Below are 26,029 nucleotides of genomic sequence, written 5' to 3'. Positions count from 1 at the left end.
TATCAGTACCGGTTATATCCTGTCAGAATGCAATCCTCATATAATATGCGATATAATCCTGAGATTGTTCAGTTTAGAATTGCCTCTAATTTGTTTGTGAAATGTGGTAATTTATCTCCCGTTCTGTGCTGGTGCCTGACAAACAGGCAGAAAAATTGGTTCTCACATGCACTCCATGTGCCACCTCAGGACTGATCTGAGGCCCTGTCGCAGGGAGTGAAAGAAGGGGGGGGTAGTGGGGGGGGGTGGTGGTGGAAAAAAATAGCACAAACCTGCTATTGTTCAACAGAATATTCTATGGGTTTTCAGCACAATAGACATCATATCCAATAGGCTTCCCTGGTGCCTGGGTCCAGATCCTGTGAATACTAATCAGGCTGGCTTGAACAATACAGCTTTATCTATTGAAGGGCCCTGTTAGTGTCAGTCCCTCAAGATGTTTTATTTTTCTTCAACTCATCTGTATATAAATTTAACATCTTCTGAAAACTGGGTATAAAGCTTCTCTCAAACTCCTCAATTGGAATGAGGTAAATCATTGAATCAATAGCTGGAATTCAAGCAATTTAATGGACGTTAATTATTTTGCAGTAGCTTCAAGTTCAATGTAGGTCCCAAATTTCCTCTATTTTATTTTGAGATTTGAGTAAAGGCAGCTCCAGCTCATGTGTGTATGCCAGTACATCCTTAAAGGTTTCATTCATGGAAATAATACCAGTGGGATAAAGTTCCAGCTACACAAATACTAAAGAAGTAGACTTTTCACTTCTCCACTGCTTGCACTCTGCTCTGTCAATCACGGTGCTGGGGTGTGTAATAGGGGTCAGGGTGTAGAGAGTAGAAACCACTGAGAAAAACATGCCCCATTTTGAGCCAAAAGATAAACTACAGATACTACAGTTTATCTGTATAAAATAGTTTCTGGTTGTTTTCCGCGGGATTTAAGGACAAGTTACTTTTACACTTGCTGCTCCCACCACTTAGTAAGACCTTATTAGCAATTTTAGTTCATAGATAAATAATTCCCCTGCCCTCTGACTCTTGCCAGCTACCTTTCCATAGCCATCAGCAGGTATAATCCACGTGGTCAATTCTTCAGGTAACCCATGAGCACTGACAGGCTCCTCAGCTGTGAAGGCATCACAAGCGAAATTAAACCATGGATCAACTGAGCCATCAGGTGTGCAGTGTTTGGATGTACACTGTTTTAAGTGGCTGTGTCTGGGTGCAAGAAACTCAGACTTACCCTCTGCACATTTACATTCATATCCATTGGGCCTATCGACACACTTGGCTCCATTCTGGCAGGGAGTACTCGCGCACTCATCAATGTCAATCTGGCACATGAATCCAGTAAAGCCTAGGGAGGAGAAGGGAAGAAAGCCAGTTAGTGTTTCCTGCTGTCATAAGCACGGTGGTCTTGAATTGGGGGGCCTCAGTAAGGGTCTCATCCTGAAGTTCTCCAGTAACGAATTACAGACCTCATCCAAAGTGAAGATCAGGATGTGCCAATTTCTCCCCCTATTATCCACCTATGGGCTAATCTGCACTTGCCAATTCATGTACTTTCAGTATGAAAGGCCCTGTTGACTGCATCAAGCCTGCTAAAATTTGCCCCGCAGGTTTGGGTCTCTGGTGAGGGAAGCAATTTTATGTCCTCACTCCAGCTCTGATCACTTGCAGGGGCTGCCTATCATTCACCCAATCTTTCCTGGGATACAAAAGGTCTCCTCCTGTGCCTCCCTCCACCTGTCTTTTCCTAGTGGGGAGAACAGGAGGAACGAACGTGCAAACTTAAATCAAATAAATAAAACTTTTTTTTTAAAAAAGGGGCGAATCTGAGAATGTTGCATTGTAGCTGCCAGACAGTGCATACCCATTGTACCATGATGTTAGTGAAATGGGGCACAATGCAAAACCGTCACAGCTTTTTCTTTGGATTATTTTCAATGCAGCCACTTTGTGATTTAGCTGTGGTTCAATGGGTAGTGCTCCCACCTCTGATTCAAAAGTGGTGAGTCAAAGTTCCACTCCAAGGCATGAACACCAAATGTAGGCTAACTCTTCAGTGCAATGCCGTGGGAGGGCTGCACTGCCAGAGGTGCCATCTTTCAGATGAGAGAAAAAAAATCCTACCACACTATTCAAAGAGTAGAGACGTTATTCCCGGTGTCCTGGTCAATATTTATCCCTCAGTCAACACCATCAAAATAGATTACCTGGTCATTATCTCATTGTTGTTTGTTGGATCTTACTGTGCGCATATTTGGCTGCCATTTTTGCTACATTACAGCAGTGACTGCACTTCAGAAATTGGCTGTGAAGCGCTTTGGTACGTGTTGTGGTCGTGTAAGGCACTATATAAATGCAAAGCTTTTTTCTTCCTTTCCCTCAATATTTTAGCCAAGTAAAGTGATTTTGTGACAAGTAACTTCAGCGTTGGATCAAGAGAGGAGCAAAAAATGAAATCGGAGTACTGGAGAAGCAAGTTATGTCATCCTACCCAAGTAAATTTTTGTGCATGGTATTTGCTGTGCTATTTATGATGAGATTTAGCACATAAAATCATTAATAGCTAAAGGCAGCATAACTGTATATGACAAGACCTTACTTAACAAACCATCGATTAAATATTATTTTTGATTATGTACAGACAATGCATAATTGAGCATCAATTTATAAAAAACAGGGCTGAAAATTACAAAACATGTTAATAAAATTCCTTTATAACTAAGGCGTTTAAGACATTTTGCCAAACTGCACAGTGAGTGTGGTATTGAGGGAGTGCTACATTGTCTCTCAGAGGGAACATTAAACTGTCAGTTCCGGTGGGCATGGAAGATCTCACTGCAATATCTGAAGAATGGCAGGAGATTTTCCTGGGGATCAGATGATATTCCTCCCTCTTCCAACACCCAAGGGTGTAACTGCTCACCGACCCTGTTGCTATTTGTGGGATCTTGCTGTGTGTACAGCGATTACTAATTGTTTATACATCAATGTTGCACTACCGAGTAAATTGTTGCATGTGAAATTGTGAGATGTGATTTGGTACTATAGAAGTGTACATCTTCCTTGGTTTTCCATCTACTATCACAAAATTGAAGTAAATTGGCTTTCTTCAACAGCACCTCACTAAGTGATCTATTGTCGTCCTATCACTTTAAGAGTCTCTATCACTGCTTTGAAACCTACAAAACCTCAAGAGTTTATAATGTGCACTGTTTATGTGACAGGAAATAATAGTGAAGTGTACACAGATGAATGGCCTAGTACAATCTCGGGATTCAGCTAGCTTAGACGGAAGAGTTGATGAGTTTTATTTCTCTTGATTAGCTTACAGCTTCACCCAGACCACCAGATTGAGGGGTAAATCCCTCAAGTTTCTAGCAGTTAATCAGGAATTCACCTTTGCAAGAAAAGTTTCTTCTAGAGGCCAAGGTTGAATGGATGACTGGAGGGTCGTTAGTCACAAGCTGGTCAAGAATGCCTTCCGGCAGGGTCAGGTAAGCACTGCCCCTGACAGAATCATGGAACAGGGCATGGGCTGGGCATGTTGCAAAGATATCAGGAACAGGGCAGGTGAAATAACTTGGGAAGAAGATGCAATACATGGGAAAATAGGGGGAAATATTTGCTGATGTAAATGTATCTCCTCACAAAGATCACATCATCATAGCCTGGCTGTTTGACTGAAGACAGTTTTTAGGAGATTTAAAAGTCCATGGCTGCTAAGTGGAATTGTCTAAATTCAGATCAGAAATTTATATTCCACAGCTCTCTAGAATCTCAACAAAAAACGTATTCAGAAACTTGGGAGCCCTCCGTCAATGTATTCCTGTGTCAGCTTATTGAGAAAGGAAAAGCACAGTGACAATTCAGAATATGAAAAGAGAGTGGGAGCACCAGGAGAACTGACTGAATCTGTCAGTTGTATTCTGAGGTGCTGCTCCTTCAAGCAGGGCCTTCAATGGCTGCATGTGAAACACAGTAAGCATATGAGGGGCCCCGTGTCTGCCCCAAATGTAAATTGGGCCTAAAAGAATTGAGCCTCCCTCTCATTAAGGGCAGCTACTTCTCAGGCGAGGGGAACCGAGGCCTTTGGAGAACAATTGGCACATTGTCCGCTTCCAGGAGATAACAGACATGGCCCCTCTTGTCAATCAACCACCAACGGAGAGCTTCTTCAAAGGACTGGCTGAGGTATACTGCACCCTGACCTCTGAATAACCTCCCCACCACAAGAAAAGCTGGTGAGGCCTAAATTGCAGGCCTCTCTCCCGTTAAACACCTACCAGTCAGCACACAGGGAAGATATTTTGATGGGTTTTTAAAAAAAAAAACCCAGAAAGTATGGTTATGACTTAGTGCACAAATTTATTCTTGTGAATTTGATCACTAACTTTTTGGGCAAATTGTCAGCTAGGTCAGGCAATGTAACAACTTCCACACAAATCCTCCGACACCCTAAACTGTTAACTCCTTGAGCCCTATTACAGCATTTTTCCACCACTAAAGAACACATAACAAATATTTGGTGTTTGCACTGGGTTCTTCTAATTGTCAACACTAACTTTAGTAAAGCTTCCCAATGCACTTCACAGGAGCGTTATCAAACAAATTTTGATATTGAGCTACATAAGGAGGGTTTAAAGCATCATCTTAAAAGGAGCAGACAGTGGTACAGAGGTTTAGGAAGAGAATTCCAGAGCTTAGGGACCAGGCAGTTGAAAGTACAGTCACCAATGGTGGAGTGATGAAAATCAAGGATGCACAAGAGGCCAGAATTGGAGGAGCACAGAGATCTGGGAGGGTTGTAGGGCAGGAGGAGTTTACAGAGATAGGAGAGGGTGAGGCCATGGAGGGATTGGAAAACAAGAATGTGAGTTTTAAAATTGAGGTGTTGCCAGACCGGGAGACAATGTAGGTTAGTGAGAACAGGGGTGACAGGTGAATAGGGCTTTGTAAGAGTTCGGATGTGAGCAGCAGAGTTTTAGATGAGTTTTAGTTTACAAAAGGTGCTGTGGTTCACAAGTTACTAGTCAGAGCAGGAAGTGATGACAACCAGTTTTGCTAAAGAGAGATTTGAGGTACAGCCTGCAAACATTAGAGCCAGCACTCCAATTTCAAAAAAGAGACAGGATAGAATGGGGAAGGTTTTGAAAAGAACAGGAGATCTAAAAGGAAAAAACCAGGGAAGGAATGAATGGTTACAGTGGACATTTATTTTTTTTCTCTATAAGAAAATAATTACAGTAACTACTTCGTGTAGGCGTTTGTAATAGATAGGCTGTGAAACACAGAAGAGAGGTAATATGCTGGCATTTTGATTCCAAGAAATAAATAGTCACAGGGTTCATGGAAAAAAGTAGAACCAGATTTAGCACTGATGATTACATGCCTTGTGCTAAATCTGATCATATCAGGGCCATATTTCCTCATTGTCCAACGAATAGTAGAGTTGTATGCATATTCTTTATATGACTGAATGATTTCAGGGGCAGAGAACACAGTAAGAATCTTTGCTTTGGTTCCTCAAATGCAGTACCGAGGGAGTGCTGCACCATCAAAGATGCCATCTTTCGATGAGATGTTAAACAGGACAACGTCTGTCCTCTCAGGTGGATGGAAAAGATGCCAGGGCACTATTTCATAAAACAGCAGAGATGTTCTCTCTGAATCAGAGGGCACAGTTTTAAAGTGTTTTGCAAAAGAAGCAAACGCAAGGTGAGAAAAAACATTTTCACACAGCGAATAGTTACGGTTTGGAATGTGCTGCCTGGAAGTGTGGTGGAGGCACATTCAATTGAGGCATTCAAGAGGGCATTGGATGATTATTTAAATAGGAACAATGTGCAGGGTTATGGGGAAAAGGCAGGAGATTGGCACTAAGTTAAAATGCTCAGAGAGCCGGTACAGAGACGATGGGCCAAATGGCCTCCTTCTACACCGTAATAATTCTGTGATCCTGTGATGTCCAATATTTATCCCTTAAAATTCATTACAGCAGGTCATTATCATATTGCCGTGTGTGAGAGAGCTTGTGGTACACAAACTGGCAGGTGCATTTCCTACGTTACAAGTGCTTATACTGCAAAGTACTTCACTGTTGTGAAGTGCTCTGGGAATGTCCTAAGGTTATGAAGGGTGCTGTAGAAATGCAAGTCTGTTTTAGTGAACAAGTCAGGTACATGGACTGAATCTGGATCTGGACAGATTCGGTGCATTGCTGACTTAAAGAAAGCAAAAGTTTCCCCTGAACTAGTGCAAGGGGAAATAACAATGAAGTGAAGAAGAGAGCTCCCAGTAGGCAAAAGCAATGTCTACCTGAACCATAGGAAATAGTCAACTAGTTAATTCCAGCTCTGTGCTGAATTCACTTACACCAGCACTATGCAACTAACCTCAGCACGCCTGTGCTAGAAAAGTGAAAACCAGCCAGGGTTTCAGCTCTGGTTGTTAGAAAGTTGATGTCAGATTAGGATAATAATTGTTCAACAGTCACCATGCTCAGGTATGCCTCCACTCTTCATCTACCATAGATTATGCACTAGGGTATTAAAATGGCCATCATAAGGATCACTATCTCCTTGTTGTGTTCTATAGTGAGATTTTCATTGCTCTACCACTGGCAACTGATTCTGCAGTTGCCAAGGTCCTAAACTCTGAAATTCCCTCCCTAATCTCTGCCTCTCTAACCTTCTACAAAGCGCTACTTGAATCCCATCTTTGACCAAACGTTTGATCATCTGTCCCAAAATATCCTTATGTGGCTTAGTGTCAAATTTTGTTTCTGCTTCTGTGAAGCATTTTGGGATGTTTGGGAGATGGTGGCATAGTGGTATTGTCACTGGGCTAGTATCCTAGAGACCCAGGGTAATGCTCTGGGGACCCAGGTGTGAATCCTACCATGGCAGATGGTGGAATTTAAATCCAATGAAAATCTGGATTTAAAAGCCTGATGATGACCATGAAGCCATTGCCAATTGTCGCAAAAACTCATCTGGTTCACTAATGTCCTTTAAGGAATGAAATCTGCCTTCCTTAACCTGGTCTGGCCTACATGTGACTTCAGACTCACAGCAATGTGGTTGACTCTTAAATGCCCTCCGAACAAGAGCAATTAGGGATGGGCAATAAATGCAAGCCTAGCATGCTACAATGAATGAATAAAGAAAATTAAAGATGCTATATAAATGCAAGATGCTGCTGCATAAAGAAGTCTAGCATTAGACTATAAACTGACACTTCAGTAGTAATGAGGGAGTGGTATATTGCTGCAAGTGCTGTGCTTCAGATAATCCTTTAAACCAAGATCCCATGGCACAATGTGGAAAAGGGCAGGGAATTCCTCCTGCATCCTGGCCAAAATTTCTCCCTCAATGAACACCAGATGGACTGGTCATTCATCTCATTGCTACTTGTGAGAAGTTTGTGCGCCAAACGGCTATAGTGTTTGCTGAAAATATAATGGTCACCACACTCCAAATTTATTCATTGTTCGAGAAGTAATGAGATGTCTCTCACAGATGTAAATGAATATAAATGCAAATGTTCAACTATTTTCTTTTATAATGACGCATTGGCATAAACTTCATAAATCCATAGTTAAAAAGAAAATTCTAGATCTTAAACGACATTAATTTAGTCAATCATTTACAGGCACAGTCTGCAAATGCATGAGGGCCATAAATGAGAACCACTATGTACACTGCGACATAATGCAGTATCAAACCATTATTTAAGTGAAATTCTCACCGCTCTTTTTGGACAGTCTAGGTTTAGCTACATAATTGTAATCAGTGTCAAAAGCCCACTCCTCTAGATATCACTAAAACAGTAATGTCTAGGATTGGAAGACCACGGGGAGAGTTTGGGAGGCTTTTATTTTTTTACACAGCGAGTTGTGTCTGGAATGCACTGCCTTGAAAAGAATGCTGGAAGCAGATTCAATATTAGCTTTCAAAAGGAATTGGATATATATTTGAAAAGATTGGATATCTCTTCATGAAGCCAGCACAAGCATGATGGGCCAAATGGCTCCTGTGCTGTATCATTCTATATCCTATGGGCAGAATTTTGCTGTCAGCCAGCAGGGGGCGGGACCTGCTCACCGATGCGTAAAATGACGCGGGATTACGTTGGGGGGAACCCCCGATGTCACCGCACCCCATTTAAATTTTCAGGAAGGCGGGGGCACAGCCAAATCAGCTGTGCACCCGCCGACCTGTCAATAGCCAATTGAGGCCATTGACAGGATCATTAAAACAATTAAAGGTTGGCCCCGGCAGCAAATAGATAAAACAAGAAACCTCATCCACCGGCGGGATGAGGTTTCATGTAGGGAATTAAACAGTTTAATTAAGTTTTAGTGTAATTTATGAACATGGCCCATCTCATGTGACATTTCATTGTCACATGGTGGGGACATGTTAAGGATTTTTTTTTCTATTTGTAATGTTTTTAAAAGTGTCAGTGATCTCCCTGAGGCTGCACTTAGCCTCAGGGAGATGTGTACTCTTTCGTGCGCATGTGCGAAAGAACACACCCTGGCTTTTGGGGAATCCACCCCCGCTCCTGCCGCCTGCACATAGCGCTTCCTGCTGAACGTCACGCTGGGTGGGCCTTAATTGGCCCGACCATGTAAAATGGCGGCGGGGCCCGCTTCTCCGGCAGGGATCGGCTCCCCCCGTCCCCCCGCCGGAGATTGGGTCGGGCCCACCCGCCCAACAGGCAGAAAATTCTGCCCTATATTTTCTATCAAAAATAAGGCAGTATAAAGGGACGTTTGGCACATCGCTCTCACGGCTTCCAACACACTGTATACGGCTTGCAGACTCTCCTTAGGTAAATGAGTGGCTACTAGTAAAATTCCAAGTTACTTAAAAAAAAATTCCTCCCAGCCTCTGAAAATTTCAACATTTCATTGCGACAAAGCAATCTAATGCTATTTGACAGCAACCAACTGCATTCCACAGATGATATTTCCATGGGCCCAGCAGGACTGCAACCATGGTAACCATACCTTGGATGAGAGACAAAATAGGTCACAATGCATATTGGTGCCACTGTGACATTTCCCTATATTTAAATAAAAAGTAAAGCCATCCCTGGCCGTAGATCCCGAGACGTGTTTCACTTGGTTTTACTGCAATATTCTTTTGAACTCTTCTCAGCATGATGGGAAAGTGGCGCGCTTTCTTTATCAATTAAAAACCATTACACCCTCTGAATTTCTTTTTTCCACTTCTCCTTTAGACACTGCGTCATCCTGGGATCAGGATGACTGCATGCCAGTCAGACTCACAACAACAACAACTTGCACTTATATAGCACCTTTAACATAGTAAAACAAGTGGGCATTCTTCATGAATGGTGTCACGATGCAGGACTTTGTCACACGGTAAGAATGGAGAAGCTGGGATTATGCTTAGAACAGAGAAGATTAACAGGAGAGATTTTGACAGATTAAATAAGGGGAAACTGTTTCCAGTGGCAGAACAGTCGCTTACCAGGGGACACAGATTTAAGGTAATTGGCAAAAGAACTAGAGGCAACATGAAGAATGTTTTTTTTAACATAGTGAATTGTTATGATCTGGGATGCACTGCCTGAAAGGGCGGTGGAAGCAAATTCAGTAGTGACTTTCAAAACGTATTTGTCTAAATACACAAAAGGGAAAATGTGTGGGGCTATGGGGAAAGAGCAGGGAGTGGGAGTAATTGAACAGCGCTTTCAAAGAGCCAGCAGAGGCACGGTATGCCAAATGGTTTTCCTCTGTATCATTCAATGAATGAAACTGAACAAGCTAATGAACTGTGGTGGGACGAAGATTACAACCGAACCTGATCTTATTCACCCAACCCCACACCTATGTTTCCCTGCAATTGTCACTGGATAAAAAAATCAGTAGCTGGTCACTGCTGATTCCTCCCACTCCTGTGCTGAGAATTACCAAGGCCAACAAGCATCCTTGTTGTTCCTCCAGCTCAGGTGAGTTCATTATATCAAACCTGAAATCAATCATGTTTCAATTCCACATCTCCTCACTGACGTACTGAAGGAGTTTGGGCATGTTTTCACACAAATATTTTCAAAATTAGATCTCACAACGTGGTACCCGAATATTTGCCTGTACTTTTTTGGACCATCTCACCAGAGTATCCCGACAATGGTGAATATTCGGAGAGACCCGAGTTCATGCAAGGTTGCTTCTTACCAGAGGGGCACTTGCAGATGAAGCCATTGACGATATCCATGCACACACCATTGTTCACACAGGGATTGCTCTCGCATTCGTTAATATCGGTCTCACAATAAGTCCCCTTGAATCCTGGACGTTATAACACAGCAAGATGTAAAACAAACATATATACGTATATATGTACATATGCATAAACATAAACAGTAATAGAGCATTTTACTATAATTGAAGTAGGAGAGAGCTTAAACAGTTCAGTGCTGAACAGTTCCATACTGGATTCCAAAATGCTCGACCAGTGAAGGGATTGGTATGAGCTGCCATTTACACCTGCGCTGGACCCACATTTTGTTTAATTTTTGTCCCATTACCCCCCACTTTGGTATTGCACCATCATTCTTTGTCCATTAACACTGTGTCTCCTGCCAGCACAGCACAATATGGCCACACAAGACGGCCGCCGATACCTCTCTGTGTTTGGGCACTGACCCACGCAGGCGCAGAAATCCAGTGACATCACCACTGCAGCCTGGAACTCAGAGTAGGAGAAGGGGGAAGAATGAGAAGAGGTAATATAGTCTAACACTAACAGCAATCCTCAATCTACTTAAATTACCAGGATGGTGAGACAGAGTTTAGAAACACTGACCAACATGACTGCAGTAAAATATCCCACAAGGGAAAGATTTTAGTTTCCAAAATCCATCAGTGTCAGTCCAGGATAGAAATTCACAATATTCTCTCCTCCTGCTGCCAGGGCCAGTGATGACCATCTAGGAGCCCTGCTGCACATTGCCCCCTATAAAGATGGTGGCCATTAACCTGGGCCTACAATCAACTTACAACTGCACAGTGTTGGCAGCAAACAATTTCATCAATTAAACACTCCTGTCCTCCACTCTATCATAGAACATCAATCCTTTCTCCTTTCCTCCCCTATTTCCCCCATACCATTTTACTTCTCTCCTGACCTACATTTTCATTGACTGCAAAGCAGAAGAGATATAAAACAGACCCCTGAATCGCTATCACCCATTTTATACCATCCCACAAAGTCAATATCTACCCCAATAGTTCTTATCGATCAAATGAAACAAAGAGTGCAGGAAATCACTAGGGTTAAAGGAGTCAGGACTGTGAATAACATCATACTTGGTTTCAGAGACTGGCTATAGGAGAACAGGAAGATGAGGGTGGTAAGGAATTTCACAGCTTTAAGATCCCAGAAGAGAATGAGATAGATAATAACATACACAGGTGGAAATGGAGTGAGTCCCTGGAAAAGACCATGTTGTAAGCCAAAGTTGAAACGGTTCTGTGTCCAGAAGATCTGAATGACATATTGACCATGAGCAGACAATTGGGATTCCAGGCCAAGTGCAGTTTTAAATAAAATAAAGATTAGAAGCAGGGGAATAATTTTGATTAAGCATGCAGATGTGATTCAGTCTCCATTTTGAAGTCATCCATCTTATTCTATTTTTACAATGGCAGCATAAATTCCTGTCGCCAGATTTATAATAGGAATTGCTTTTGTAAACTTGTACCAGTGTAATTACACCCTCCCGCCAATAGTGGAACTGCAATGCCTCTAATGGCAGCTAGGTGCAATTACAGTGTGACAAGCTTACATAGGAGCTTTTATTATAAATTTGAATATGCAATTTTACAATGGATGAAGTTGATAGAAGGTGCAACAGATGCAAGTTTCTAATATATCATAGCTATATAGGGACAGACATGTACATACATACATGTATAAGCTACTTTGTAATACATAACTGATGCATGCCAGGATTTATCCTATTGCCTTTCAGCAATACACATTTAAGAAAGTTCACAAAGTATTTTGCAGAATAAAAAGTCTTGTTTATATTGAACATGGTTTCAGTTAATGAATAGAGTAGGAGAGTTCAAAGGCTTGAGCCTAACAGTTACACTAAGTGGATTAACACAAGCCCATTTAAGAAATTAGTATTAGCTGCGTGAGCAGTGATTAGAGAGAGCAAAACCAGGCACTAAGATGACAGCAATCCTTCTCATTAATCAAACCACAGAGCAGGCTCACACACAAAGAGGGTGGGGAAACTGAGGTTGCTCTAGCACTTAGCAATTTTGTGACATGCTCACTGGAATACTAAGTAATTCTAATCATTGGAAGGATTTTGCCCTGACAATTCTGATTGGCTGGAATACAGAGATGAGGTCACAGTATGTGGGTGGCTCCCTAAAAACACCAACATATCACTGAAGTATAGAAGGCAACCTTCTGTTGGTCTACAAGCACATCAGAGTCATAATTTTAGCTGTAAAAGTCCATACACTTCCTGGGTGTGGGATGGATTCAGGTCAATTCTGATTTTGTCCACTTTCCACTTGATTGTCACAGGGGATGATCTGCTCCAGTCACAACATCAGAAATTCAGAAAGAACATATCTGCATATATGCATAACCAAGATGTTCTAGCCTCAGTGGTGGGGAAACTATTAGAAGCAATTCTGAGGGACAGAATTAATCTACACTTGGAGAGGCAGGGATTAATCAAGGACAGTCAGCATGGCTTTGTTAAGGGGAGGTCATGTCTGACCAATTTGACTGAATTTTTTTTGAAGAGGTGACCAGGTGTGTAGATGAGGGCAATGCATTTGATGTAGCCTACTTGGACTTAAGCAAGGCTTTTGATAAGGTCCCGCATGCTAGACTGATAACGAAGGTAAGAGCCCATGGGATCCAAGGCAATTTGGCAAATTGAATCCAGAATTGGCTGAGTGGCAGGAAGCAGAAGGCGATGGTCAAGGGATGTTTTTGTGACTGGATGCCTGTGTCCAGTGGGGTTCCACAGGGATCGGTGTTGGGTCCCTTGCTGTTTATGGTATATATAAACGACTTAGATTTGAATGTAGGAGGGTTGATCAGTAAGTTCGTGGATGACACTGTAATTGATGGGGTGGTAAATAGTGAGGAGGAGAGCCTTAGGTTAGATGGGCTGATCAGTGGCAAATGGAATTTAATCCGATAAGTGTGAGATGAATGCACTTGGGCAGGACAAACAAGGCACAGGAATACACGATGAATGGTAGGACCCTGGGAAGTACCAAGGATCAGAGGGACCTTGGTGTGCATGTCCACCGGTCCCTTAAGGTAGCGGGACAGGTAGATAAGGTGGTCAAGGCGGCATATGGGATACTTGCCTTTATTAGCCGTGTCACAGAATATAAGAGCAGGGAGGTTATGCTGGAACTGTATAAAACGCTGGTTAGGCCACAGCTAGAGTATTGCGTGCAGTTCTGGTATCCACATTATACGAAGGATGTGATTGCACTAGAGAGAGTGCAGAGGAGATTTACCGGGATGATGCCTGGGCTGGAGAGTTTTAGTTATGAGGAGAGATTGGATAAACTGGGGTTATTTTCCCTCGAGCAGAGGAGATTGAGGGGGGACATGATTGAGGTGTATAAAATTATGAGGGGCATAGATAGGATAGGAAGGAACTTTTCCCCTTGGTGGAAGGATCAATAACCAGGGGGCATAGATAAGGTAAGCGGTAGGAGGTCCAGAGGGGATGTGAGGAAGAATTTTTTCACCCAGAGGGTGGTGGGAATCTGGAACTCACAGTCTGAAAGGTTGGTAGAGGCAGAAACCCTCATAATATTTAAGAAGTATGTGGATATGCACTTTTGATTCCATGGCATACAAGGCTATGGGCCTAGTGCTGGAAATTGGGATTAGAATAGCTAGGTACTTGTTTGACCGGCGCAGACTCGATGGGCCGAAGGGCTTCTTCTGTGCTGTAGACCTCTATGACTGTAAGAAAGAGTCTAACTCCTACCACTGCATCTCATTTCCCCACCTGTCTCAATGAACACAGGTCGGTTGATGATAGCTTTGCTTTGTGAATCACTTGCTGCTTGCTTTTAATCTTGAAACCCAAGGGAGGGGTCAAGGGTCAGATGTCAGGACACTGCCAAAGTTGAAAAGTATAGAGAGGCGATGGAGTAAATGAAAGCTTGCAGGTTCTACAGAGTGAAGGCCGAAGTAGGCAAGGAAACTAATCAACACTGTATCAGGTAGTTGAAATTAATGAGTTGGAATAGCAGAAGGTGCTATGAGTTTTAATTTGAGGCATTGAAGATGTGTAAAGGAATTCAGTGAATAAATAGAGAGGAATTATTTCCTCAGGTGGCAGGGGGGTCCTTGAACCAGGAGGCATAACATTAAAATTAGAGTTAGGCTGTTGAGGTTGTTGATGACAGGAAGCACTTCTTCACATAAATGACGGTGAAAACCTGAACGCTCTCTCACAAGAAGCTGAGAGGCTGGGGATCCACTGGAAATTTCAAAGTTGATATCTTTTCATTAGGCAAGCACATTCATGTTCCTTGTTTCACACACAGTGAGTATGAGGTAGGAGTAAGTGCATGGAGGGCCACAACAATTTCATTTATCAATGTCTTTAAAGTTAAAAAAAATCCAGGGCAATTTGCAAATGAACAATAAAAAGCAACAAAGCAGAGGGAGGTTCGACTGCAGAGCAGGACAGATTTGGAGGACTGAAAGGTACCATGAGGGTTGGGAAGGTGAATGTGACTAGAGAAGGTTGCAGAGGGAGGGTAGCAAGAAACCACTGAGTGACTTGAATACAGGGCTAGAGATTTAAAATTCACTGCCCCAGCAGGCAGGGAAATAGTATAGATCACTGAAGATAAGCGATTGAGCAGAGACAGGTTACAGGTAGCTGAATTTTGGACAAGCTGAAGCTTATGCAGAATGGCTGATGGGAGTCTGTCAAGAAAGATAATGGGAGAAAATGTCTTTTGGGGACAGAAAGGTGAATATGATTTCAACAGCCAAGAGAGTGAGGTATTGATGGAAACAAATGATACAGAGATGGAGTAAGCAGTCTTGGTGATGAATGGAATTATGAGTTTGAAATAGAATTCTTGCAGTATATTAAAAGAACACAGGCACCTTGGACAATTCAGAATGAAGAATGAAAGAGTATGGTTGCTCTCTGGACACTGGGTGCAGATTCACATTCCTGTTGTCAGAAGCTACCCAAACACATATGGAATGGTGCTCTTTCCTTTGCTATAAAGACTATAACATGGAGCACCAATTGTCACAGACCTCATCATAACATTCTACACTAGAGGAAAGCAAGACAGCAATAAAGGCCTTTTCCAGTTGGTGTCTCTTTGTATTACACAAGTACTTCCCCCTAGCAAATGGAACTGCAGGAAGCATTGGGACATGGGGGCCAGGGGAGCTGGGGGGCAAGTGAGCTGTGTTGGAGGTACGGGAGGTGGGCTGGGGGGGAGGGGGGGGGTGCCAGCCAGAAATGTTTTCTTTTTTGCAGAGAGAGGGGGATGCCAGTGGAAGCCATGTTTAGGAGAGGGGGCACCAGCAGGAGCCATGTTAGGGAAGCACCAGTGGGAGTTATGATTCAGGGGGGGTGGGCCAGTGGGAGCCTTGCTGGGTGGAGGAGGCGCAGTGGGAGTTGTGCCAGATGTGCACTAGTGGATGGAGGGGTGCCAGTGGGAGCCGCGTTGGGTGGAGGGGGCATCAGTGGGAGCTGTGTCAGCGGTGCATCAATGGGAGCCGCGTTGGGTGGAGGTGGCGCCTGTGGGAGCTGTGTCAGGGTGTGCCAGTGGGAGCCGTGTTGGGTGGAGGGGGTGCCAGTGGGAGCTGTGTCAGGGGTACGCCAATGGGAGCCGCGTTGGGTGGAGGGGCGCCAGTGGGAGCCGGATTGAATGGAGGTGGCACCAGTGGGAGCTGCGTTGGGTGGAGGGGCGCCAGTGGGAGCCGCATTGGGTAGAGGGGGCGCCAGTGGGAGCTGTGTCAGGGGTACGTCAGTGGGAGCTGTGTTGGGTGGAGGTGGCGCCAGTGGGAGCTATGTCAGGGTGCACCAGTGGGAGCCATGTTAGGTGGAGGGGTGCCAGTGGGAGCTATGTCAGGGTGCACCAGTGGGAGCCGTGTTAGGTGGAGGAGCGCCAGTGGAAGCTGCATTGGTTGGAGGGGGCGCCAGTGGGAGCCGCAATGGGTGGAGGGGGCACCAGGGGGAGCTGTGTCAGGGGTATGCCAGTGGGAGCCGTGTTGGGTGGAGGGGGCACCAGTGGGAGCCTCGTTGGGTGGAGGGGGCGCCAGTGGGAGCTGTGTCAGGGGTACGCCAGTGGGAGCCTCGTTGGGTGGAGGGGGCACCAGTGGGAGCCACATTGGGTGGAGGGGGCACCAGTGGGAACTGTGTCAGGGGTATGCCAGTGGGAGCCGCGTTGGGTGGAGGGGGTGCCAGGGGAGCTGCGTTGGGAAGTGTAACGCTATGTTGGAGAAGGGCAAACTTGAGCTGGCTGCAGAGATTTTAATTTTCAAGGGAACATTGAAAGCTAAGTTTTTGCTGGAATTTTCTTGACCATCCAGGGAACAGATGAACCAGTGATTAAGCCTGCATTATTATCACACAGTGCTCAAGTGGTACTGCAGCCAAAATACATCTGAACAAATCTGTGCTGTAGCCTGTTAAAACCTTGTTAGCAAAGAGAAATGTTTCCAGAGAGTCCACAGAAAAACAAACTTCTGTTTCAGCTCTAGGAACTCAACTTGGGTAAGCAGAAAGCGTGCATGTCTGCTTCCAGTCTGTCTCTCTCTTTTGCAATGACTGTGATTCAAATAACAAGGCTAGTTGTCAAAGCTGAGTAAATGGAGTAAGGGGCCGACCCTTGGGGCTCGTGGGCCTGTGAGGGGTGTTTCGGGGAGGTGGAGGGGGGGTGGTTTGGAAAGGGGTGTGGTCCTCTTTCATGCCTGGAGATGCATTCACTAGCTTTGGCCAGCTTTGTTGGCAGACAGGCCAGCACGACTGGCAATGAAAGCCATACAACAGTGAGGTTCAAAGAGAAAACTATGCAAAGAAGGATGAGGGTCTTTTCTCTTTTTTCTACCACAGGAGTGCAATTTGAGTGTAAGTGCCTTTGTTGCTCCCCATATCCCTGTCTGGCGTGACAGTAATGTAGTATGTGAGTGGCAGGCCATGTTGAAAGCATTGGCACCATACAGTACACTCGTCTCTGCACAATGGACTATTTACACAGTAACGTAAAACGGAATCCAAAAGATGGGATTAATTGGAGGTTCATTAAAATAGAATACATCGCATAATTAACCTTTCCCGAGCCCTGCTCACGGGATATAGACCTTTTCATCTTTTTTGCCAATGACCAAACAGCCATATTTGGTGTGAAATGGCGGGGGCGGGGGGCAGGGGGGGTGTCTGTCTAAAACTGAAGAAATGTTCCTGCTGTAAACTACAGTGTAGGCACTTTACCCTACCAGATTAGGGCCAACAGATTTGAGTTTCCAAATGATCAATCCCCATCTATTTTTCCCTGAAGCTGCAAAGAGGATGTTCTACATGAGCCTCATTTTTATCCCTTCATTTCCCCTATTTTAAAGCAATCTATTTTCAGCACAACTGACCATGTAGCTATATAGACTGTTCCACCATTAACTAGTAAGGTGACTGAGCATCAGGGAGGAACCATGATTCACAAATTTCATAATTATTTGAACCAATCTTTTCCTACGATAAATGTTAAAATACTTCAACACTGAGAAGAAGAGTATCTGCATGTTCAGAAACTATACCAAGCACTCTATAGATATCACTGCTGTTTCTCCATGCTTTTGTCATTAAACTCGCAATATTGCTCATTGCCATTGAGCCCCTTGCTCTCAAGATCAACTTTTCTTAAAATTCATTTACGGGATGTGGGTATCGCTGGCTAGGCCAGCACTTATTGCCCATTTCTCATTGCCCTTGAAGGTGGTGGTGAGCTGCCTTTTTGAACCACGGCAGCTCCTGTGGTGTAGGTACACCCACTGTGCTGTTAGGGAGGGAGTTCCAGGATTTTGATCCAATGATCGTGAAGGAACGGCGATATATTTCCAAGTCAGGATGGTGATTAGCTTGGAGGTGAACTTCCATTTGGTGGTGTTCACATGTGTCTGCTGCCCTTGTCCTTCTAGATGGTATTGGTCATGGGCTTTGAAGGTGCTGCCTAAGGAGCATTGGTGAGTTTCTGCTGTGCATCTTGTAGATGGCACACACTGCAGCCATTGTCCGTTGGTGGAGGGAGTGAATGTTTGTGGAAGGGAGGCCAATCAAGTGGGCTGCTTTGTCCCGGATGGTGTCAAGTTTCATGAGTGTTGTTGGAGCTGCACCCATCCAGTCATGTGGATGACTTGTGCCTTGTAGGTGGTGGACAGGCTTTGAAGGGGGGGGTGGGGGGGTGAGGATGGTCAGGAAATGAATTATTTGTTGCGGGATTCCTAGCCTCTGACCTGCTCTTGTAGCCACAGTATTTACATAGCTAGTCCAGTTCAGTTTCTGGTCAATGGTGACCCCCCAGGATGTTGATATAAAACCTGACTTTAAAAAAGTCACAAATGAATACAAGCAAATCATAACCACAAGATAAAACAGCTCGTTAGGGTTACATTTTGAAGGAACATTGGGAGGGATTTCTCAGCTTATTTACAAACAACATGTAGTTCCTGCATCAACACGTGCCATTATAAATTCCAGCCTCCTCCTTTACACTGGAGATTGCCCATGTAAACTGGTCATGTTGTAATTACACCCTGGTGCCACTGGGGGCACTGTAGTACTTCAGTTTTGCATCACCAGGTCCCCAAGCCTATAGTGCAGAGAAGCTCTTATCATGCAACAATACTTGGCTTCTCAATTTGCTGTAAAGTTTGATTTAACTGTGCTGAAAGTGATGTGAATGTACAAGTAGACATCACCGGAGGGCAGAATCAAAATTAACTGCAATGCCCCAACCTCACCAGGCCCATTGACATTCACTGACTTAAGCTTGCACTTTTACAAATAAAAAGCTATATGAAGAGGGTAAACTCAGAGACCACCAAGGATGATTTGCAGGGAGCTGGCAGCTCTCTAATTTCTGCTCTCTGTTCTATGTCGCTTTTCCCCGTGTCCCTGCATTTATCTAACGCCTGAGCTGCACAGTATCCTGTTACAGTGTTGCATCAGAACAGCTGCATCTGTAAAAGAAGCAGGGGATGTACTTTTGCAGGAGGCTCCTTGTTTGTATAGCACAAGGGGTACCTGTTGATGTACACATCCCTCCCCTAACCATTTACTGCTGGAAATACAAAGCCTCTCTGCTCCAGACCATATCGTTAAAAGGCGAGCAATTTATTTTTTATTATTAAAAACTTTCCCCAGGGAAAAATTTAAACTCCACCAAACTCTCAAGGGTTGAAATTAATGATGGAGGGAATATTCAAGCTCCCAATATGTGGTGTGCAGGCGAACAAAGAGGATTTCCTCAGTGAAAGGGTGCAGACCCAGCACTCCTGTACTCTGCTCTGTATTAAAATTCCAAGCACACACCCAGTGTCTCGTTCTCACCTCCTCATCGACTCCCAGCAGCTTCGAGGTCTGAAACTAATCTCGAGGTGTTTTTTTCTTCCATAGTGCATCCTTAAAGCGACACTACTGCACTATCTCCCTGCACCAACACAACAGCTTCAAACTGTTACCATTTGTGTGATTTTCCTTTTATTTTTTGTCTAGCTGTCTATGTGGCCTTTCTCAAATGTAAATCTCCATTGAAGCTCGCAGTCTGAAGATAATGACTCCCTCCGAGTGTTAGGCAGCAAAAGGAGAGGAAAAATAATCTATATTGTCTTTTTTCCCTTGCACCCCCACCCATGCTCAATTTTTCCTCTCCCAAGATCAAGGGCCAGCTGAGGGCCATATGGTCCATCGTGCCCATGACAGCTCCCTGAAGGAGTTATAGAAACTGAACTCCAGCAGGTCCTGTAACTGTGGATCTTGATCCGGTCCTCATGCCCGACATCCGCAAGCTTTTCAACAAAGCCAAACTTAGTCGGGATAACCAGCCTCGCTGACTGTGCGTCCTCTCTAAACTGGTGACGCCAAGGCACAGCAGTGGCACAACTTCCACCCCACTGACTAACTCAACACAAGACCATAAGTCAAGCTCGGTCACCCTCTGAAGGGTGGAGTTTGCCAGGGAACCTCCAGCCAAGTGCATTTTCCAGAAACAGCAGGGGTGAAATTGGACATGGGCAGTGACACAAAGCAGCGGTACCTCATCACCCTCTGTTAGTAACAATAGAACTGAATATTAAGTATATCCTATACAACTGGCACAAAATGCGAATCCACCTGTTTTGCATCCCAAGTTGATATCCAATTTTCCAATGACTCCATTTTGCTCATCATTCTTTCTCACTCTGTTCTGATTGAGCTGAACGAAGGTACTTAATAAGCACCTTTCCAAGGAACATCTTAAATTAATTAGTAGCAACTATTCCTGCACAGGACTCCTTACCCGGCATACAGATGCATGTGAATTCTCCAATTCGGTCTAGGCAGGTAGCGTCATTCTGACAGGGCATGGATAAGCACTCATTGATGTCAGTCTCACAGCGAGGGCCTGTGTATCCATTTCCACACTGGCACTGAAAAGAGCCTTCGGTATTCACACATTTTCCAAAGTGCTCACATGGATTGGCACCTTCAAACAACAGAGAGATAAACGGGTGAAGTTCACAGTCGTCATGACACTTCTGAGCTGCGCTGAAGTAGCAAGGCTTCCAGGCGAGTACTGTTTAAACTCACATATAAGTCAACCCAAATTCAAGGAAGGGAACTCTAAATTAGGGGAGGAGACTGAAGACATGGTCAAGGAGGTAGGTTTCCAGGGTGGGGAGAAACAGCAAGGCAAAGATGATTTATATAGCACTTTTCACGACCACTGGATGTCTCAAAGTGCTTACAGCCAATGAAGTACTTTTTAAGAAAATATGAGTTTTGAAAAAAGACTGGGTAGTTCAGGGTTGCTTTCTTTGGAATGGAGGCATAATTAAAAAAGTGTATAAAATGGTGAGGGGTCTAGACAGAGTGAATAGGATTCCTCTTGGTTGGGGGTCCCATACCCTAACTCCATGTAACCTGGTTAAGAGTTAGGAGATTTAGAGAGGAAATTAGGGAAGACCTTTTCACCCAGAGGGTGGTGAGGATCTGGAACTCACTGCCTGAAAGGCTGGTAGAGGCAGAAACCTTCATAGCATTTAAAAAGTACTTAGATATGCAATCAAAGTGCTGTAACCTACAAGGTTACAGATCTAGAGCCAAAAAGTGGGATTAGGCGAAATACCTACTTGTCAGCCAGTGCAGACACGATGGGCCAAATGGGGTCCTTCCAAACTGTAAATTCCTATGATTCTATGAGGTGTAGTCACTGTTGTAATGTAGGAAGCATTACAGCCAATTTGCGCACACCAAGATCCCAGAAACAGCTTGTGATAATAGCCAGATTCTCTATTTTTGCAATATTGATTGAGTGATAAAGATTGCCCAGGACACCAGGGATAACTCCCTTGCTCTTCTTTGAAGTAATGCCATTGGACCGCTTATGTCCACCCATGAGGGGAGACAGTGCCTGGGTTTAAACATCTCATGTGAAAGAGCTATTAAAATTCCAAGCACATATCCAGAGTCTTGTTCTCACCTCATCTTCGGCTCCCAGCAGTTTTGAGGTCTGAAACTAATCTCGAGGTGTTTTTTTTCTATACACATCTTGAAAGCGACACTGCTCCACTAGCTGCGCGCACCATCACAACAGCTTCAAACTGTTACCGTTTGTATGATTTTCCCTTTTTTTGTCTAGCTGTCTATGTAGACCTTTCTCAAATGTAAATCTCCACTGAAGCTCAGTCTGAAGATAATTACTCCCTCCGAGTGTTGGGCAGCAAGAAGCAAAAAAGAAATTTAGTCTTTTTTCCCTCCCTCCCACCCCATCCCCCCATTGCTCATTTTCTCCTCTCCTGAGAGCAGAGACAGCACCTCCGACAGTGCAGCCCTCCCCCAGTACTGCACTGGAGTGTAGCCTTGACTTTTGTGCTCAGATCCTTGCCTGGAGTGTGCCTTGTAGGAACTTGAAGGGTTTCATAGAGCACAGAAATGTTCAGGATCAGAAAAAAACCATGATTAGGCCATTCAGCCCTCAAGCTTGTTCCGCCATTCAATTAGATTATGGGGCTGATTGGTATCTTAGCTCCATCTACCTACTTTGGTTCATTAACCATTAATAGATTTCTGTTGGAAAATGTATCAGTAATGGCATTTTCAATTGACATTCAACCTCAACAGTTTTGGGGGAAAAGAGAGTTCCAGGTTTCCGCTACACTTTGTGTAAAGAAAAGCTTTCTAAATGGCCTAGCTGTAATTTAACCTTGGTAATGCAACCTTGTTCTGAAGTCCTAAACCAGAGGACATTGCGTAGAGAGAAACTAACTTCAGTCATGTTAAGCACTTGAATTACATTACCTTAACTGACTATACTCAAGGGAGTGCAAGCCAAGCCCATGCAAACATTTAATTTAACCCTTTTAGCATCAATGCAGTCCAACTTTCCAGCTTCTGAAGTGCAAGAAAGTGACGCCATGGAGTGAGGAGGTGGAAGTGCGAGTGGCTCAGTTGGTAGTACTCCCACCTTTCGGCTGGAATGCCCCCCCCTGCCCGCCCCTGGGTTCAAGACCAGGATTTGTGTGCCAGGGGAGAAGCATTCACGTGGATTGAATTTTCACAACAGGCCTGAGTCAAATATGCATAGGTTGGGTGCTGCAACACAAGACTAGAGAAGGCTGAAGCAGTCAGGTGACAGAAGCCAAGGAGAGATTTGAAGGCGAGGACAAGGATTTTAAAGGTTGACCTGTTGTGGGGTAGGTCGATGAGGACTGCGCTGATGGGGGCAGGGGTGGATGCTGTGTGGGGCACTGACATCTGGATGTATTGGAGTTTGTGCAGGTGAAGGTCAGGAGAAGATCAGCTATTTTAAAATCACCAATCTGAAGTTAATATTTTCTGGTATGAAATGGGAGGGTATTTTGAAAAGATACAATTTTTGGACTTCCCTTCACTTTTGACCTGCTGTATTAATGGGGCAAATGTTTAAGTGGGTCCATCAGCAGATCCATTCCCTCAGGGAAAAACCTCACATGTTATATTCAAGAAAGGCAGATGAAGTAAAATGTGGAAAACGTGATGTTGTTCACTTTGGCAGGTAGAATTAAAAAAAGCAGAGTGTTACTAAAATGGAGAATGACTGCAGAATTCCAAGGTGCAGAGGGATCTGGGTGTTCTTGTTCATGAGTCACAAAAAGTTAGTATGCAGGTAAAGTAAGTAATTAACACAGCGAATGGAATGCTATCCTTTATTATGAGGGGAATTGAACATAAAAGTAAGATGTTATGCTTCAGTTATACAGGGTATTGGTGAGACCACACCTCAAATATTTTGCGCAATTTTGGTCTCCTTATTTAAGGAAGGATGTAAATGCATTGGAGGTGGTTCAGAGAAGGTTTACTAGATTGATACCTGGAATGAGTGGGTTGTCTTATGAGGAAAGGTTAGACAGACTGGGCTGGTTTCCACTGAAGCTTAGAAGAGTGAAGGGTGACTTGATTGGAGTATAAAAGATCCTGAATGGTCTTGACAAAGTGAACGTGGAAAGGATCTTTCCTCTTGTGGGTGAGTCCGGAACTAGGGGGCACTGTTTTAAAATTAGGGGTCATCCTTATAGGACACAGATGAGCTGAGTTTTTTTCTCTCAGAGCGTTGTGCAACTTTGGAACTCTCTGCCTCAAAAGGTGGTGGAGGTGGGGTCATTGAATATTTTTAAGGCAGAGGTAGATAGATTCTTGTTAGGCAAGGGAATCAAAGGTTATCGGGGTTGGAGGGAATGTGGAATTCAAAACACAAACAAATCAGCCATGATCTCATTGAATGGTGGAGCAGGCTCGAGGGGCCAAATGGCCTTCTTCAGCTCCTATTTCGTATGTTTGTATGTAAAGCCAGTTGGTGAAGGATAAAACTGGATCCAATCTTTACTCAGCCTAACATTTATTTACAGAGTGAAAGCTTACAAGCATACACTTCCTAACTCAACCACACCCCAGTGAGCATTTCTTTATATCTGCTCAGGTGAAACCCCAATTAATGCCCTCCACCTGCATATAAATAAACATAATTGATAAACAATTAACACCACATACCTATCGAGCATTCATCAACATCCTGATTACAGGCTGGTCCTGTGAATCCCGAGGGGCACGTGCAGATGGCTTGCCCAGTTACTGGGTTGGTATCACAGATAGCCCCCTCATGACATGGGTTGCTGACACAGGCATCATCAAGGTGGCATAGTAGGCCTGCAAGTTGATAACAGAGCAGTTAAGAGTGCCAGGGAGGACCCAGTTGCCTTGTGAATAGTTACCAGCTGCTACATGTAATCAGGGCAGTCAAGAGTGAGACATCAAGAGCAATACCAAAACCAAAAGAGTTACTCTGCCTCATTGTCTGCAGCAATATTCAAAACTGTCAACAACAACTTGAGTTCTTCCCACGTCTCCATACATATGGACTCAAATTGGGGTAAGGTTTTACAGACACTGAGTGCCCTTAAGTGCCTTACAAAAAAGGCCCATTCTTCAGGTGAGAGTCAATGAATAGCAACAGGCTAGGCATGCACTGGGGCATCTTTAGCAGCTAGAAGGACAAGCAGCAGGTACATGGAAACACCAGTGCCTCCCAAATCCCCTCCATGGGGCACACCACCCTGACTTGGATACATACCATCATTCTTTCATCGTTGCTGTGTCAAAATCCTAGAACCAGCCACTGAACAACACCGTGGTAGTCCCTACACCTAATGAACTCCAGAGGTCCAAGAAGCAGCCAGCGCCATCTTTTCATGGGGCCAATAGGGATGAACAGTGAATGCCAGCCTTATTAGCAAATTACCATATCCCAAGAATAGCTAAAAGAAACAGGTATGTGTTGAGGGTGCTCACGGTCAAATGCCAGTCTCAATGATTACCTGTCTTTCCAATGCGACATTCGCAGAAGAAGGACGCCACCCGGTCATGGCACGTGGCTCCATTGAAGCAGACCGCGGTGGCACAGTCATCGATGTTCTCACTGCAGTCGTCACCCGTCCAGCCATTAACACACACGCAGGTGTGGCCGCCCGGAATGTTGAAGCAAGTTCCTCCATTATGGCAAGCGTTAGGCTGCAGGTGACACTCGTCTACATCCTCTGTGCAAAACTGACCTGGAAGGGACATGATTCACAAAGGGTTAGAGGTCACAGAGGCAATAGGCTTTCCTGCATTTGTACTTCTCAAATGACAAGTCAGATTTTGAGATTATTCCAAGTAAAAAAACAAATAGATGGGAGTTGCAGAAAACTAGCACAATACCTTTACCTCTGGGATTTGTCTCAATCCAGTCCAGTGATAGCCGAGGGCCCGTTAGTTAACATCCAAGTCATTGCATAGAATGACATTGTATTTGAAGCACAGAAAGAGTCCATTTGGCCCAATTGGTCCATTCCAGTGTTTAAGCTCCACACAAGCCTCCTTTCTAATCCATTTCATCTATCACCATATCTTTCTATTCTTTTCTCTCTCGTGTGTTTATCTAGCTTCCTCTTAAATGCATCCCTGCTATTCAGCACAATTATGCCTGAGGCAGCGAGTTCCACATTCTCGCCACTCTCTGGGTAAAGAAGTTTTCCTTCAATTTACTATTGGATTTATTAGTGACCATCTAATATTGATAGCCCACTAGTTTATGTCTCCCTGCAAATGCAAACATCCTCCTTGCGCCAACCCTATTGAAACCTTTCATAATCTTAACAACCTCGATCGGCTCACCCTTCAGTCTTTTTTATTTACTTCATTCCTAGTGGGGAAGAACATGGCCTACAAGTTGGCA

At 44.2% G+C, this 26,029-nt stretch overlaps 1 protein-coding gene across 2 annotated transcripts in view; it reads right to left on the bottom strand.

Annotated features, from left to right (window-relative positions):
• notch3 (notch receptor 3) overlaps positions 1-26,029 on the bottom strand; it is a 158,252-nt gene that overhangs the window by 52,780 nt on the left and 79,443 nt on the right. For both annotated transcript variants that reach the window (XM_041176904.1, XM_041176905.1), the window contains exons 6-10: positions 25,131-25,364; positions 24,307-24,462; positions 20,579-20,764; positions 10,220-10,333; positions 1,247-1,360 (exon numbers count right to left, since the gene is read on the bottom strand). In XM_041176904.1, coding sequence (XP_041032838.1) covers positions 1,247-1,360; positions 10,220-10,333; positions 20,579-20,764; positions 24,307-24,462; positions 25,131-25,364 — 804 coding nt within the window. The remainder of the gene's footprint in view (positions 1-1,246; positions 1,361-10,219; positions 10,334-20,578; positions 20,765-24,306; positions 24,463-25,130; positions 25,365-26,029) is intronic.

The sequence above is a fragment of the Carcharodon carcharias genome, chromosome 30 (assembly GCF_017639515.1).
Source record: "Carcharodon carcharias isolate sCarCar2 chromosome 30, sCarCar2.pri, whole genome shotgun sequence".
Classification (NCBI taxonomy): domain Eukaryota; kingdom Metazoa; phylum Chordata; class Chondrichthyes; order Lamniformes; family Lamnidae; genus Carcharodon; species Carcharodon carcharias.
Note: the sequence above shows the minus strand (reverse complement) of the source record. Positions and strands in the feature narration are given on the sequence as shown.